Source organism: Mesitornis unicolor, unplaced genomic scaffold (genome assembly GCF_000695765.1).
Source record: "Mesitornis unicolor isolate BGI_N332 unplaced genomic scaffold, ASM69576v1 scaffold37145, whole genome shotgun sequence".
Classification (NCBI taxonomy): Eukaryota; Metazoa; Chordata; class Aves; order Mesitornithiformes; family Mesitornithidae; genus Mesitornis; species Mesitornis unicolor.
The window spans coordinates 6,839-24,254 of NW_010184142.1; the positions used below are offsets into that span (position 1 = coordinate 6,839).

The 17,416-nt window shown below is 36.3% G+C and overlaps 1 protein-coding gene across 3 annotated transcripts in view; it reads left to right on the forward strand.

Annotated features, from left to right (window-relative positions):
• Positions 1-370: 370 nt before the first annotated feature.
• RAB3IP (RAB3A interacting protein) overlaps positions 371-17,416 on the forward strand; it is a 22,999-nt gene continuing 5,953 nt past the window's right edge. For 2 of the 3 annotated variants that reach the window (XM_010184371.1, XM_010184372.1), the window contains exons 1-7: positions 371-640; positions 849-1,110; positions 7,635-7,730; positions 10,289-10,366; positions 10,751-10,954; positions 14,301-14,429; positions 16,771-16,883. In XM_010184371.1, the coding sequence (XP_010182673.1) occupies positions 393-640; positions 849-1,110; positions 7,635-7,730; positions 10,289-10,366; positions 10,751-10,954; positions 14,301-14,429; positions 16,771-16,883 (1,130 nt within the window). In that variant the 5' untranslated portion in view covers positions 371-392. The remainder of the gene's footprint in view (positions 641-848; positions 1,111-7,634; positions 7,731-10,288; positions 10,367-10,750; positions 10,955-14,300; positions 14,430-16,770; positions 16,884-17,416) is intronic. The other variant, XM_010184373.1, reaches the window with a different exon arrangement.

The window sequence follows — 17,416 nt, forward strand, 5'->3', positions numbered from 1 at the left end:
CGATCTCTGATAAACTGCTGCAAAATAGGAGCTTTCTGTTTGGGCTTGTGAAATTTGTGTTGTGCTTGTTTTCTGTTGATCTTATTTAAGACATGGAATTAAAAAAAAGATACTGTCAGTTAAATTGCCAGTTCATAGTGCACTTTTATGATATCTATTTGCGATAGCCATAATCCCTTAATCATGTGATGTATTAAATAAAGTTCATCATACTTCATGAGAAGTCTTATTGGCTCCTTCTGTCAATTTCATTATATCACAAAGTATTCTGAATATATTTGTCTGGGTGGTTTTTAAATTCACATAGTTGTCAGATATAATGAAATATTTCCTGTTTGCATTCTGATGATGTGATTATTTAATTCAGGGTTTCATATGATGAAGCTTTTATTATGGCCAGTGACCCCTTGGAAGGCTTTCATGAAGTGAACCTCGCTTCGCCTACTACACCAGATCTTCTTGGAGTAAATGAGCCAGGGTCTCAGGAACAAACTACCTCACCCAGTGTTATCTATCGACCACATCCTTCTGTTGTGTCCTCCACACCAATCCAACCCAATGCATTAAATGTTTCTGACCTTCCAACACAACCTGTTTATTCATCTCCCAGACAACTGAATTGTGAAGCATCAGGTGTCAGGTAAGTTCTGTGTGTCTTTTTATTGAAATTGCTTATGTTTGTTGCATATAAACTGCTTGCTTTACTAAAGATATAATTTTAGTATTACTTAGACTGTTATAATATTAAATTGTGTCCATAATGGTACATTTAACACTGCTACTGCCATTTCTAAATATTTATTCTTAATTTGTTATATAAATAAAAAGATGTATCACTCTCTTTACAGCATCAATGTTACCGACGCAGTTCTTTGTTCTACCTCCGGACCCCAGAGTGGGTCATTCAGTCGCAGTAATTCCAGAAAGGAGAGCAATAACGCAGAGAGAGAGTTTTTGCAGGGTGCTACAGTAGCAGATGTTGCTGAAGGAAATGAAGATATTTTTGGGTTGAGTACAGACAGTTTATCTCACTTACGGAGCCCATCTGTACTGGAAGTAAGAGAAAAGGGCTATGAAAGATTGAAAGAAGAACTTGCAAAAGCTCAGAGGGTAAGGCTCGTTTTCTTGTCTCCTCCTGCTTTTTCTCTCTTCACAGTGGTTCTGATACTGCAGAATGATAGATGGGCCAGAAGGTGCAGTCTGAGTCTACTCATTTCTTAGACTTATGAGGATGTAATTATTGTATATGAAGTTATTCTGAATGCGTGCAGTGCTAATGTCTTCGAATTACTCCTTGATAGTGTGTTTTTTTTCTAGTGCTGCTGCTACTTAACCATGGAAAGCTTTTGCTGCAATATCTGGTTAAACATGCTTTTTGTTTGAAATGTAGACCATTCCTTCATTCTGACATTTGAGAATAAGAGTAATTTTCTGTCATTCCATTGTTCCTGCATAGGTATTTATAGATGCTGATTATATACCTCTTGAGTCTTCTTTCTCCTAGAGTATAAAAGTGTAGCATGTGCCATGGAATATAGAAATGCTGTAGAGCAGGGGTACTTGTGATGCTTCATAGGGGATTGCCTGCATAGGAAAGAAGTGATAAAGATGTTGCTGGTGTTCCTTAGAGTACTGTTAAACCATGCTTCAATTTGAATACGGGTACCTTTGAAGACACTGTGGCTTAATTCATTAATATTTGTAAAGCGCTTTGTCTTGTTTGGATGGATGGTGCTATATAAATGCAAAGCCATTATTTATCATTTTAACATCCCTCTTTGCTTAAACTTTTTAGTAGATTTTGTGTAGTTTGTGCCCTTTCCTCTCTACGTGATTTCATTCTTGTTTAGATTGAAGCTCATCTTAGCTTGTGATTGAACTTGTTTTCCTCTGTTTGTTATCTCATCTTATTGAATGTAGTCATTGTTTCTGTCATAGTTGCATTTGCCCTTGTTAATGTGAATCGTAAATATGGATTCTGACATCGCTACTTCTGTTGATTATTTCAATGCTGAGTAGTTGCTTCCTTTGCTAATGTGTTATTTTGCTTAGCATTTGACCACTGAAAGGAAATATTAACTGAGCTAAGTTTGAGGACCTTGCAAGTGAATATATAATCTTAGCAGTTAAACTTGGAACCTTAGAAAGTAAGAGCAAACTAAAGTTTAAACTTCAGAAAAGCCCTTCTAGCTTCTGACAGTATACGAAAGTAAGGTAACGTACTTGAAAACCGCAACTCGGATCTGCTACTGTTAACTTGGAATTATCTGGACATCTTATTCCACTAAGTATACTACTTAGTTTCCTAAAGGCTGAGAAGTTTCATAGTTCACTCTGAAATTCAAGGTAAATTTTAAGGAAGTGGCATTAAGGCTGCTAGGCCATACTAACTGCCTGTTGTATATTTTCAAACACTTTGGGAGTTCATAACAAAAGTGATTCAGCACTCACTTGAGACTGTTGATGTCAAAGTTCTTGCTAATTCTCAACCCATCAGGTTGATTCTTAGCAATGTTATACTGGATTGGTAACTTACTTTGTCCACTTGTTTTCCTAAACCTGCACCCTTTAAGATTTGTTCAGTACACAGGAGTCATAGCAGGAGTCTTTTACACATTGTACAGCAATAAACCCTATTTCTTCCATAATATTTATTTTTTTCTTTACTTGTGCAACTTTTTTGTAATATGCTTTCAATTTTTTATATTACAGAATATATGCATGGCTTGTAGTTGTTAGACATTTAAGTACATAGAATAAAGATTTGTTCTTTTTTCCCCCCTCTCCTTTTTTTTGTATGCCTTGTATTTCTTAAGACTAAAGACTTTTCAAAATGAACAGCGTTGCTGGTAAAATTGTAAAAAGAAAAGATCTTTGAAAAATGTGTTTCTTGATGAGAGGAAATATACTTTCTACTTCAGTCTCAATCTGTTGCAGCACCAAATCCTGCCGTAAAACTGGGAGAAAGGTTGGGTCAGAGGTAACAGCAGCATTCTGTACTAACGGAGCATATAAGATTGGACATACTTTTGCCTTAAAATGCCCCCTTAATTAAAATGACATAGATTTTTCACTCTTTTTGAGACCAATCAGGTGATTTTTTGCTTATTTTTTCACTGAAGACTTAATTTCTGGCTATATTCCATAAAGTGGAGCTGAAGAGCCCTTGCTTTGGATGACCTGAACCTTTCTGCTTGTTTTGCTACCCTTTTTAGTGTAGCATCAGGAAAATTGAGAAGGTGTTAAAACGCTTGGTGATTCAGTGCCGGAGACCTTATCTCCTCATGTCTCTGTGCATTTGCATTTTTTTTCTGCCACATTTGGCTTGAGCTGTGTCACCGTAGTTACTGAAGGTGGATCAACCACATGTAGATAACATCTGAGAGAACAGTGATGGTATTTTGCTATATGGTATTTCTTGATGGGCAAGTTTAATGGAGTCCTTGCAAAGAAATACCTTTTGTTTGCTTTTCATCTTAAGTAACCAGCATGTTGCATGTATTTTGGATAGCTTGCTTGTAGTTTCTGAGCTGTGGCTGTTCATAGTCATGTTTTCCTTGAATTTTTGTGTGATTTGGCCCTGAAGATTTCCTCATCAATCAGACTGTCAATACAATGATGTCATCCATGGCTGCAGAGGGAGGCTTAGGTTTCTGTGTTGATATGTTTTTCTCCTGGAGTGTTGAATTGATCAGCTGTCACCGATGGCTAGCTCCCCTCTCTGATGAGGAAAGAGCAGTCTACCAGAGATGATGCTTGCGAATACTGTATTCAGTTAAAAAAATGAATTCCATGCTTCCAACAATCTTCAGAGTAAGGTCTGTAGGCTTGCTGGGAACAAGTAAAACCATGTTTGCCTTTTTGTAGTAGGAATCTGAATGACTGATACTTCCCTACTAGAGCAAAATTGATAATTTTTTCCACACTGATACAGTGATTCTTGTGAAAAGGGTGACAGTGTAGAATGTGATAGTGTAAATTTCAAAGTAGTTTAAGAACCTGATCCTTAGGTCTAGATTTTTCTTTTAAGGCTTCAATTTCTGTACGTGTTCTTCATCTCAGAAACCAACTGAGCGTTACAGTTTGATCTCTTGTCTTAAGAACATGTGGGTTGGTACACTGACATTTTAAAACTCTGCATGGATTAATGGATAAATAGATTCACAATAACTATCCAGGAATTCCAGTAGAACTATACAGTACATTCAGCATTCTTAAATTTCTGTTGTCCTTTGCTTATAAGTTACCAAACAATAAAAATGAGGATGCTTCAGAGTAATATACCATCCCAGAACTCCACTGAAGAGTGTGCTTTCAAGCTTTTCTAAACCAAATTGCAGTTGAATTATAAGGCTGCTGGTTTGTGATTGTCAAAGACAGGTTTATTTTCTGAAGGTATTTTAGCACTTCTTTGCTGTCCTTGAGTGAAGTTTTCAGTTTCAACACCTCTGACTGATGCTGTTGTAATGTATTGTAGGCATAGACATTTTCTCAGGCAAGTAGAAGACTACATACAAGCAAAACAGAAGCATCTTCACCCACACCATAAGCTGATAATTCAACAGTGTGTGAAATGCTCTTATCTGAAAAGATATTCTGGACCTTCTTGCACTTAAGTAGCCTTGTAAATGTGGTTGCAATGGACTAATTTTTCTGTAGCTTGCTTGACTTAGGTGCTGAGAGAAGGCCAGTCAAACAGAAACGTATTCTAATATAAATATAAAACTTTTTTGACAACTTCAGAGTTCAGCAGTATCCCACAGTTCTGATTTTAGGTGATATCTGTAGAAAATCTTTGCTCTTTCCTTGATCTTCTGCATCTAGTTCTAATGTGGTTTGGTTGCTGAACTAGATGCAGGATGATTTTTTTTCTAGAATTTAAAATAAGAATGGTTTTGAAGCAATAATGTATTCCTTATCATTTAGTTTTTTCTGAATACCCACCTTCTAGTCTGTTTGTGAAGATCAAAGTGAAATAAGCAATAATGTGACTCTTCGATATAGGATTATCTTTTTTAACTTTTAAGGGATTTTTTTTCATACAAGTTAATTTTTTTTTTAGTACCTGCTTCAGTAACTGTTGTGCTTTGTAGTAGCTTATCTTCTTCATGTAGTGACTTTTTCAGAACAGTGATGTGGGAAGGACTGCAGCATGGATGGTTATTTTAGCACATGCCGTTGTCTTTTCTACCTCTAAATTGTATGTGGCTGGGAAGTCTTCAGCAGTGCCTTGCAGTCACAGACAGTAGTAATGCTTCTAATAACAGCTAAGCTTTTTGCTTTGGGCACTCTGTATTTCTGCCCTGCTTAAAAAATCCGAGCTGTTAAACTTGCTTGGCAAAATAATGTGTTATATTATGCTCCTCCTGAATCGTGTTGTGGAAACTTGCCCATTGTTTGACAAATCTCGCCAAGCAGCCATGCGTAGTAGACTGCCTGGTGTTGTCTCCTTTTTGTTTTCATTAGGTAGCTTTACTTGTCTGCCTAAATTTCAATCTAAACCTCCTTAATCTTTCCAGATACAGGCAAAACTGTAACCATCTTACTTAAAATAGTGTATTGATAGTGAGAGCCCAAAAGTGTACCTGGGGTGGTTCTACCTTCGTTGTGAGTTTGATAACTCTTAATCTGAGTATTAATATAACCTCCTTTTAAAATGTATTGCTGTGTATGTAGCATTTTCCTCACAAATCAGTGATGTAAACCAAAGAAAATGTATTATACATATATAAAAATATATATAAATATATTTTCTGCATTTATAGGAACACATGAAACTTGAGCATCAGTGTCTTTCATTTTCTTTATTAAAAAACCACACCTCATATGGGAGATACTTTAAAACAACACAAAATTAATTAATTTTGTTTCCCTTTTCTTTAACCTTTAATTTTTTCCAGTATTTTTTTCTCTTTGGCTTTCTGTCTTGCTTTTTCTGTCTCTTCCCTCCATCTGTAGCTATTTTCCTGCTTTTTTCTTTTTTTTTTGTTCGTTTTGTTTTGTTAAATAGATCACTGTGCAGAATAGTATTGTAGCTAGTAAATAAGAGTTTAGTACTATTTGAGAAATAACGTGTTTGGGAAAAAACCCACCATTCAAGTGGTACCTTTCAAAACAGTTTAGATGTTGCATATGGAAAGCAAAAAATCAAAATAGCAGACAAATTAGACTGAAAATCAATCAAAATGTCCAAAGTTAAAACCAAATAAAAGAAGGGAGAAATAATACCTTTGATACTATATGGGTCTAGAACACTCCTTAAACACTTGTTGCATTTAGGAGCTAAGTCAAACAGGACCCTTCATCTTAGAGGAAAATCTGTTGTCAGCTTTATTGCAGAAATTGAGAGCAAGACGTAATATGGGCACACTACAAAGCAAGATGTAGTTTCCCACATAGTTGTGTACAACATCACTGAATGATGAGGACTTTGGGAGAATTACTGACTGCCTCCCAAAAACACAAGAGAAGCTGCCATTTAGGCCTTTTAATGACTTTGTAGTGACTGACCTCCCAGAGTTTTCTGAAGGCAGCTGCTTGCTATACTGGAGATTTTCAAAGCAAATCATTACTAGATTGTATTTGGAGTATTTAACATGTCAATGACAGGCTTGGGCTCTGCATTTTTGGAAGTGCTGGTAGTGTAATAGCTTGGCAGGGGGAACAGGAGAGGAGGAAGAACTAGATGAGGAGGGGAGTGGAGTTACGACCAGAAAAAATGCTTGAAAGGTCCGAGTGGGCTTTCTGCTTCTTTTCTCTCCCTTTTTCTCTTCATAATTCTTCCTTGCAAGAGATTTCGGGGTTTAATGGTTGGGAAAGGGGAGAGGAACTCTTCTTTCAAATTCCTTGTTGAACTTTTTGTTCTTCTCTGGAAATTACCCTACTTCTCCCTCAGACTTGAGACAATACAGATGAAATTGGACATGTGTAATCCTTATACTGCCAAACTTGTACTAAAATCTTACTGTAAAATGGTATGGTCTGGCCTTTCCTATGCAAATTTTAGTGTTGTAGACAAATAACACTTTGAATTTCATTAAGTTGCTTTAATTTGATTTATATATCTGCATAAACAAGAGCAAGGATATAATTAAAATATTATTTTGGAATTGTATTAGTTGTAAGGTGGTAATGCAGGAGACATTATTTATAGTAAAATGTGCTTTTAAGGTTCTTTTAGAATTGGGGATTGTCTTGAGACAAAGCTCTTTTTGGGTTTAGTTTTTTTAAGGGTTACTTTCTTTAAGTGTCTGTTAAGAAATGGGTAAACAGAACTGGTATTCTGTCTGTCCCAATAATTAATTTGATCTGTATTTTAAGTGACTTTAGTCTTCTTACACTGTCAGGAAGAAAAGCTTTTTTACTTCAGAGAATTTTGGAAATGCTGATGTTCAGGTTAGAAATACCTTGATTGGCCTGGTATAGTGCTGTATAGCAGGAAGAATAGCTATACGTATGTGCAGCATTAATTTAATTACTTCTGGTATTAAGATTAAAATTTCGAAAGGCTTTGTTTAGCAAAGGTTTTATGTTCCTCTTTTTTTTTTCCTTTTCTCCCCCCTCTCTGTGGTATTAGGTTTAAAAGGCCAAATTACTACTCTAAGTCAGAATAAATAACTTTCAATTTTCCATAGGAGCTGAAGTTAAAAGATGAAGAATGTGAAAGGCTTTCTAAAGTGCGAGATCAACTTGGACAGGAATTGGAAGAACTTACAGCTAGTCTGTTTGAGGTTTGTTGGAGTCTTCGATGTGATATACTTAAAGGAAGCTGAGCCAGATGTTTTCTGTAGAATCAGTATATTGTATGCTGAATTTTTCTGCCATAAGCTTATAAAGAGATTTGTGTCCTGAAGACCTGGGTGTGTTGAAGTTGAGGCTTAAGAGCAAGCAATAGACTTTTAACTTAGATGAAAGAGAACTTGTTGAGCTTGTCAATCTGCCTAGACACATAACGAGGAAAATATATCAGAAGACCTTAAAGCTAGGATTATTTTTTGCTGTAACTATTTTGAGACAGCTTCTCTGTCTGACAACAGGGCTATCTAGATAAAGAGCTAAATTTGGGGTTGCCATGGTGACTCAATAAAAAAATAACATAATTCCACATCAATGGAGTTAGCAAGTACATAACTTAACCACGTTTTCAGCTTCTGAATTTTGGCTCTGGCAGCATGCTACTCCCACAGACTTGAAAAGAAACATTAATACTGAGTGATGCACCAGGGTGGAACCTGGTTACCAAGCGAGAAGCCTGAACTTTAAGTGGGACTTTTAATTCGAGAAAAAGGCAATAGTGACAGCAAAGATTGTGAACTTGTCTTACACAGAAAAAAAAAATCTTAAATCCATATTTAAAGGAGGATCAGTTCTCATTTTAGGAATACAGATGCGAATGCCTGAAGGCTAAGGTACTAATGCCTAGGCGCTTAAGTTGAGATGCCCATAACTGTCCGAATCAGTTTCATAATCTGGAGATGATTTATATGTTTACCAAATTTTAAGTATTGTTTTTCAGCACATACATAAGATACAACATTGGGCATGGGTTAGAAACAATATTAAAAACTATGATGTTGTATTGGTATAAAAGTGCTATTAAAACCTTGAAAATACTGACATTCAAAAATCAAACTGCAGACTACTCTGTGGGTTGGCAACACATTTTATTTTCATCATCGTGGTAGGGCAAAGTTACTTAAACTATTAAGCAGTTCCTGTTTGTAGAGAATAAGTGGGAGACTTGAAAAGTACTTTTTTTTTTTTTAGTATAAATACTTGTTGGGGGGAGGAAAATGTTGGGCAGGTATTTTAAATGTAGAGTAAAAATAAAATTATCAGTGAAATTTTGTATTATTGACACTTTAACTTAGAACAATGTATCAATTTGTTAAAGCTGTGTTTGACATAGAGTGTATTAGTAGTAACTGAGTTTTAATGATTCAGAGCTCCCGACTGCTGTGGGCATGTCACTTGAATTTTCTTTTGTGGTTCGATTTCAGTAAGAGGCCCTAATGAAACACGGTGTTGAGGTTTCTTGATGTTTTTTGCACTGGGATCTACAGCTCGTGAATTCACAATCTATTCTGAATTCCACTAATTTCAGTGACGTTGTAAGTGGATGTGCTGGAGCTTATTTTAATGCATCCCAATGGAGGACTGAGAGTTGTCTTGCACAGCTGGGTGTATATATTGCATTATTACACTGTAGTTGCACTGTAACATGCATTGCTTTCAAAGGTGCCATCACTAAGCAGGAACTGCATGATCAATGTTAAATGTACTTGTACACATTGTATAAATGTGTATGTTCCCATTCCTGCATGTGTCTGTTACTTACCAAGAGAATTTTACAAACCCATATTACACAGCTGTGTTGTATGCCAGTGGGAGCCAGATCTTTTGGTATGATGATGTATGAACTTTTTTGTTTTATTTATATAGCGTCCAGATACGTGCTAGGCGCTTTACAGATATGAGAAGGATCCTATCCCTAGTAATTTAGTCAGTGGCCCTGATATTTCAATCTTTGTTGCCTTCAGTAAGTACCAAGTAAGAACAGTAATTTGATCACAGGTGCAAATTGCTGGATCAGAGCCTAAACAAATACATTATGCAGAAAAAAGGCTTAAAGGTATGAGGTAAAAGGATGTTTAAAAAATTCCCTGTCCTTTTATGCTTTCTTTTTTATTGGCTTAGCTTTGTTTCTTTACTTGAATTTGTTCTACTTGAGATGTTTATTAATCCATAAACTACTTTTAAGCTCTTGCTTTGTCTGGTTTATCAGTGGTAAGAATTTAGGCTTCATAGTTGCTTGACCGGTTCCTTCATGCAGAAATGTACAGTTGACTAAAACTGGTTATTCTGGCTAGAAGAAGGGAGAAGTTCTTTTGAATGTGCTACTGTGCCCTTCTTGCTTTTGTTGCTACTGGTTGAGTCTTTCTCTGGGGGTCAAGGAACTTGATTTGTCAGCCAGCGAAGTGCGACTGGAGCCTGGTGTTCATGACAGGTGTTGTTCCTGCTGGAGCGGGGTGGGTGGAGTTGCTGAATTTGTGAATCTGGGCTCAGGACCAATGAGAAGAAACCTGGTGGGCCAGTGATGAAGCCAAATGATAAATTTTTGGGTATTTTTTTGTTGTGTAGCTGTTTAATTTCAGATTGTTGCACAGCTTACTATTCACAAGTAGTCTACATGAAGCAAAAGTATGTCCATAGGTTTTTTTGGTTTATTTTCTTACTGCATCTAGTAAATTTATGTGAAGCATTTATACTAGCTAAACATTTTTTGTAGGAAGCACACAAAATGGTTAAAGAAGCTAATGTCAAACAAGCTGTAGCAGAAAAACAGTTAAAGGAAGCACAGGGAAAGGTGAGTTTTTTCTGACTTGCTTGCTTGCTTTTCATGTGGTTATAAATCTAAAGTGTGAATCATAAAGATGTAAATAGAGCATTACCTGTATAAGTTATTAAAATGTATACTAAGTTGTTTTGTATTGCCTTGACATATCCTTAGCTAAAACCTATGGACACTGCTGGTGTTTCGGCATCATATTAGATAGCAGTGCATAGGAAGCCAATGTTACTAGGGTATGCACTTGCATGGGGGTGTGTGTGTGTGTGTGTTAGTGCTGTTGGAAGATGAAGTCTTGATTTGAACCAAGACAACTGGAAATTTTGTAGAATGTTTTAACATATGAATAACCTAACACAATATTTTTGTTTGTTAATGACTTCATGTTTTCCTCCTCCCAAGATTGATGTCCTCCAGGCTGAAGTAGCAGCATTAAAAACATTAGTACTGTCTACTTCACCGACATCTCCAACTAAGGATTTTCACTCTTCTGGAAAGACTCCTTTTAAGAAAGGCCATGCAAGAAACAAAAGTACAAGCAGTGCTATGGGAGGCAGTCATCAGGACCTTACCATGATGCAGCCAATTGTAAAAGACTGTAAAGAGGTAACAGTACAAAGATTGTCCTCTTTTTGCTGATAAGCTGGCTTTATTGTTTTGTTTTATTCACAGTAAATCTAGTATGAAATCTTCATGTAATACTGACTATTTTAGGGGTATTTTTCATTAATAAAAAAGTTCTTCTTACATACCAGTAGGTGGTGATTTTTCCAAATCTTGTTTACCTTTAAATCATTAAGGGATGATGAGATAAAATGTAAAATATTTGAATTAATAATTTAAATATGGGAATTAAAAAAGAAAAATACGGTATAACTGAATTGTAAGTCCTGGTGGCTTTTTATGAAGTCCATCACTGAAAGTTCATAAACTTTCATAAATGTTTTATAAACTGTCATAGAAAAGAGGAAGAGTCATTTTGTAGATTAATAATGGGTAAAAGAGGCCAGGGAGAAGATGAAATCAATGATTTATTAGAGAACAGGAAGAGAGTTACCACTGGAGTCCCAGAGGAGCCTGTGATTTTCTTTCGATCTACTCATGTAATTGAAAATGGGAAAATAACAAGGTGACAGGTTGATGCTTGAGTTCTTGGTAGTAGCAAAAAGTGACCGAGGAGTTGAGAAGGATCTTATGGTACCAAGTGGTTAGTAGAATAGCAGATGGAATTCAAAATCAGTAAATGGAAAAAAAAAAGGCAACTCTGAAGTCCGCAAGTGCATGTCTTCTAGAAATAGCTACGCTGTGCTGGGGGAGGGAAGTAGTGTACTTGTGGCTAATTCTCTGAAAACACCATCTTAGTGATGGTCAAAGACCCACAGAGCCTAGGAGTTGTGAGGAAAGGAATAATAAGCAAAATAAAAAGCATTATACTGTTGTGTAAACATGTAGTAAGCGTGTGTGTCTACGCATGCAGCTATAATACCTTCACCTCAGAAAGGACATAGTGGAAGGACGAGGAAATGTAACATAGGTGGTCAAACCTGTGGAAGTATTTCTGTGTAGAGAGACACACTTTAGGTATAACAAAAAATATCTATGTGGTCACAGGTGACATGGAGAAAATAAATGGTGACCAAATATTAATGATTTCTTGTAATAAGAAATCTCTGAAAGCTAAAAGGAAAATCATTTTCAGTCAGTACATAATGAAAATTTACATCTCATTGTCAAGAGGTAGCAGGATTAAAAAACACAAATGTATTCCAAATGTAGTCATGCAAAGTGACAAAAGAAGAACCTGTCAAGGTATATAGAAGATAATGATGTTTGTTTGAGGAAGCTTCTTCAACTACAGATTGCTAGAAGTTGAGAGACTGTAAAATGAAGGCGTGTCACTGTCTTTCCTCTTGTACTGCTCTGCAGCCAGCTCTGTGACTGCTGGCCATTGTCAGAGGGGTAACAGGCCAACTGGATCTTTGATGTGATTGACAGTGACCATTCTTATACTTTGTTTTGCCAGTCATCATTAAGTGTGTTTAGGCTAAACAACTTTGTACTATAAATCTAGAAAATAAAGGCATTTTCCAGTTTTTGTTTCATACTTGGACTTAAAAACTGAGCAGTTTTTTCAAGGCAGCTTCTTTATAAATTGCAGGTTTGGGGGAAATTGAGTTAAATCTAGTAAATAGCTGAGTTAATAAGAAATGCATCTTTATTCTTATAATCATATAGTACAAATAAAAATTACTTTCTTCTGCTGATATGTCTGGATTGTATTCCTTTTACAGTCATCCCTGAGATCGGTTTTAAGGTATGGGAAACATTCCTTTAGGGAGCAAGTTACACCTATTGAATTTCATTTGTACCATGAGATTGGTGGCTTAGCAACCAGAGCATTTATGGACTAGCTTAATTAAGATGGTTGCTCCTGATTGCACCTGAGTGTAAGGCAAGTAGCTCTAATGGAAAACAAATTTGCCAGTCTAATTTTTGTAGGTTCTTCTTCAAGTAAAACAAACAAACAAAAAACCCACAAGAAAACTACAAAAGAACTGCCCAAGATATACGTGGGAAAGAATGTTGAAGTGCTGGGAGCTCAGAGAAGGGGTAATGCATAGAGAAAGAACAAGACTGAAAGAGTTTGGTTCAAATTAATATACTGATCTTTTTAATAAGGTTAAAGTGAATTAATTTTTAGCATACATTATTTTTCCTCTTTCATTCTCATCTATATTTTTTGTTTTAAATATTGCAAAATTTTAAAATCACATCCTGGCTTATCTTTGGCCTGCAGCGTACATTCTTTCCTATAGCTTGAGGTTCGAGTTTTAGGAGTATAGATCTACTACAGTACAAGGGATTTAACAACCAGTTGGAGGGGAAAGGTGCTGAAGTCTGTGTCAGCAGAATGTGTTGTATATCCCACTGGGGACTGGTATTTTATGTTGGATTAGGACTATGTGTCGTAGCAGTCATCCCCACTCCGCTTCGCTCACAACTTGGAGCAGTGTTGGTGCCTGTGAACAGGATCCTTCTCAAGTAACCCTAAACCAGATGTGTTCTGGGAGTTACCTCCATGTGCTCCCGTGTTAGTGGGCACCCAGCCCCTAACACAAACATGGATTTTAATAGCAACCTAGTACCAGTCTCCTGAATGCCAGACTGGATGGGTACCTTCCATTGCTGAACTGATCTCAATGTGGAGATGACAGAACAAGGTGTTTTCAAAGCAGATAAAACTGTCTTCCTAACACAGCACAGTCTTACTCCTAATGTGCTTTAATGTTTCAGTATTTCTCCATTGGGCAGGGGAGCTGGGGTTGAGCAGACTCATAAGTCATGCCCAGTGGATATCCTTGCCTTCCTGTTGTAGCATGCTGTAGGAGAGAGTTTGGGCATAAAGATGAAAAATGAAGAACAGAAATATAGTTTTAATTGCTTTGTATATTGAATTCCTGGGTTTTTTTTGTGTTAAATGTCTTGTTTTCTTCTAGCATTTGATACTCAGATGCAGGGTGAACATACAAGATATCTAGGATTGCAGTTGTTTGTTTTCGATTTGTCTGCTTTTCTGTAACTTGTAGAAATGGAGATGCATGAAGAAGAAAAGATTTTTGTCCTTTTTCTGTTAAACAATCAGTTAAATTTTTCAACTCTATCCATGAAGCTTAGGAAATGGGGGAGAGGTGAATAACTTGTCCCTGGTGTTGTGGTGACCAGTGAATGTATTACATCTGTGTCTTGAAAACGATACATTTTGATTTGCTTATATTTACAGTCTTGAGAAAGTGGATTTAAGAAGGTGTTCATAGCTGGGACATGATAGCATTCTTTCATGGTACAGTGGAACACATTTAGTTTTAATGCTCATTATTTACCTCTGGATATTTGCAAATAGACATGAGTGTGATAATCTCAGCACTAAAATATGTGAATCTTTGTGTTCTAGGCTGACCTATCTTTGTACAACGAATTCAGATCTTGGAAGGATGAGCCTACTATGGACAGAACATGTCCTTTCTTGGACAAAATTTACCGGGAAGATATTTTTCCATGTTTAACCTTCTCAAAAAGTGAGGTAATGGAAATGGTCTATATGTGGTCACTGACACTTGTTCCTTAAACGTTTTATGTGAAGCCAATTGACTATATTAAAAATGTTTTCATATGAAGTTTAACCATTTTTGTTCCATTAGTGTGACAGTTTACAGTGAAGTGCTGAAGTTTAGTCTGCAGTATTGAAATGATCATCTTCCCCACCCCTCCTTTATTATGCTATTCCAGATATGGCCTTTTTAAGTCTAGTCTGGAGTATTGAAATGATCATTTCCACCCCTGCCATTATGCTATTCCAGATACGGCCTTTTTAGGTCTACTCCTTCAGTTGTTACTGCTGTCTGACAGAATCTGGTGTTTGTAGGAATGGATGGTGGTTTTTTTCCTGATATTTCAAAGATACTGTTTTGTAGAAGTAGTGTCCTGACACTGTTTCTTGTTTACAAGGAAGGCAGTAGAGATAATATATTTAATTTCATGGACCACTTTTCTCTCATATCGGTTAGACAAGGCTGCAAGCACAGTCTGGGCGTTTTTCTTGGAGAGGTTTGTGTTACAAGAATTGGTGGGATTTGATATGATTCAGCAGGGGCAGTTTATGAATGTGGTTTTAGATGAAACAAATTATGAGACTTTTTTCCTTGTGTTATTCCCACATAGTCTCCCATACACAGAAAAGACTGGAGTTTTACCCATCCTGCGAATAACGTGGAACTGATTCCAGCTCCAACTGCTTTAGTTAGTTTCTGTTCATTAGCAGTGTTTCAGGCCATAGTTGTGATATCAGTCTCTAGGGGAAAGGGACTGTATTCTTAGATCTTTATTAAAGTAAGAATAACAGATTTTAAAGCCATCAAACTTGATATTTTTCCAAATAAAATTAAACAGCCTTTATGGAAAATGCTGTATTTTCTTCATAATGTTTATCTGTTGTTTTCATGTGGTGTTATATTCTTTTCCTGTGCTTTTCATCTGTTGTTACTTGCTGGCCATAAGCACTCAAGATCTTTTAGTTAATTGTATACCAGTTCATTATTGCTGGTGCACAGCATCATATGAACCTCTCCTACTAAAAAGTTTACTTCATTACTAAGGGAATTAGCTTGCTTCTGCAGTATATATAAGTAGGCCACTCTGTTGTCTTTCCCAGCAACTTAATTTTGGGGTTTTTTTTCTGCTTCAGTGGTGATATAATTACTATAGATTTGTATTTCCTCTTAAGGAAAGAATGAGTCTTCAAGCACTTGTATCAGTTATTGTTTCTAGATGCTGTGCAGAGTGACCAACTTCTGTTTTCACTTGAATATCAATAAACTAATGTGTCGTTAAACCAAACAATAAACTACACATGTATTGTGTTTTTGGATGATTGGAAATGCAGTTATCTGGATGGTTGAAGTAATACATTCACTCTCAGTAGCCTCTTGTGTATATGTGCAGTGTTTTGTTTTTCTTGTGGGAGATGGCAGAGAGAGTTTTTCATATGAACTACTTTAATAGTAACATTCTGTTTTCAGAATTGTCAAAGTGCAATAGAAAGCTGTCTTTTATTACTCAGTAGGAGGGAACCTTGGCACAGAATTATTTCATTAATAACATAGTTTGCATCTTCTCTTAAATCAAGTAATGGCTGTTACTTTTCCACACTTAAACAGTAGTCTTGGTCAAGTGTTGAGTCCAGTCAAGCAAATGAGCATATTTTCTAGTGTCTTATGGTTACGTGTTTGTAAAGAAGTAACATAAAAAGCCTGAGGAAAGTTGCACTTTTTCACGATGTTTTATCTAGACTAGTGTTTGAAAGTTGCAACAGACTTTTTATATATATGTTGGCTTTACTATATATTATTCAGTCTTACTTGTTTGAACACCTTTCTAAAGCTATCCTGAAAAACAGTGACATCATATTTGCTTGTTTTTTGCAAGATAAGGAAGCAGGATGCATAATTTTGTTTTTCCACGGAACACAATAAAATTGGAGCAGTTTTTTTAAAAAAAACAAATTTTGTGCCATATCCAGTCTCTGACAAGAGCACTGCACGTACAGATGTCTGTGCTTTTGGAGGTTATGAGAAGTGACTGACAATACAGTTAGCATTTTAAACATGCTTGACTACATACCCGGCTGCGAAGGCAGTCATCTTGCCTCAGGGAGGACAGGGTTATTTGGAGGGCAGAATTTAAACAGGAGCCTGGAAATGGGACCTCTTGCTTATGATGAAAGCAAAATCTTATTTATAATTGAATTTCTGTTTGGTGAATTCATATTTTTTTTTGTAACTTCATAGAAGAAGAAATATGCCACTGCTTTGAGGCAGTGGATAACACAGAGCTGTTTTTAACTGCTTTCTAAATTTCTCTTGCAGTTGGCCTCAGCTGTTCTGGAAGCTGTTGAAAACAACACTCTGAGCATTGAACCTGTTGGCTTGCAACCTGTTCGATTTGTGAAGGCTTCTGCTGTTGAATGTGGGGGACCAAAGTATGTTAAATTAACAGACGGGGAAACCTTGACTCATGTGAGATAACTCTTGGACTGAGAAAACTGCTATCAGCTGATCACCTCTGTCAAATTTGTGTATCTTAAACTTTATTTCCTAAAACCTAAAACTTCAGGATAGCTGTTATAAAATTTTATAGAAAAACTAAGCAACAAATAAATTAATCTTTCAAGAAGCCACACATAGTACAGACCTTTAGGATAAATTCTCTTTTTGGGAGAACTGTTTTCTTCACTTATGGTGTACTGATTGCAAAAGTAATATTTGCTTCTTTGGAGAATACTATCCTGTTATTTGAAACAGATGCTTTTGAACTAGGGGCTATCACCTGGAAAGTGTCATGAAATAAATTGGTATTGAATACAGGCTGAATATCAGACACTTAAAATATTTGTGGCATGAGAAATTTAGGATGTACATAGCACGCTGACAATGGTAGCTAAAGGATTTGAGAGGAGATTAGATTGAGTAAATCCTCTGAATTTGAGCAGGAGGAATGTAATGAAGCAGGAAT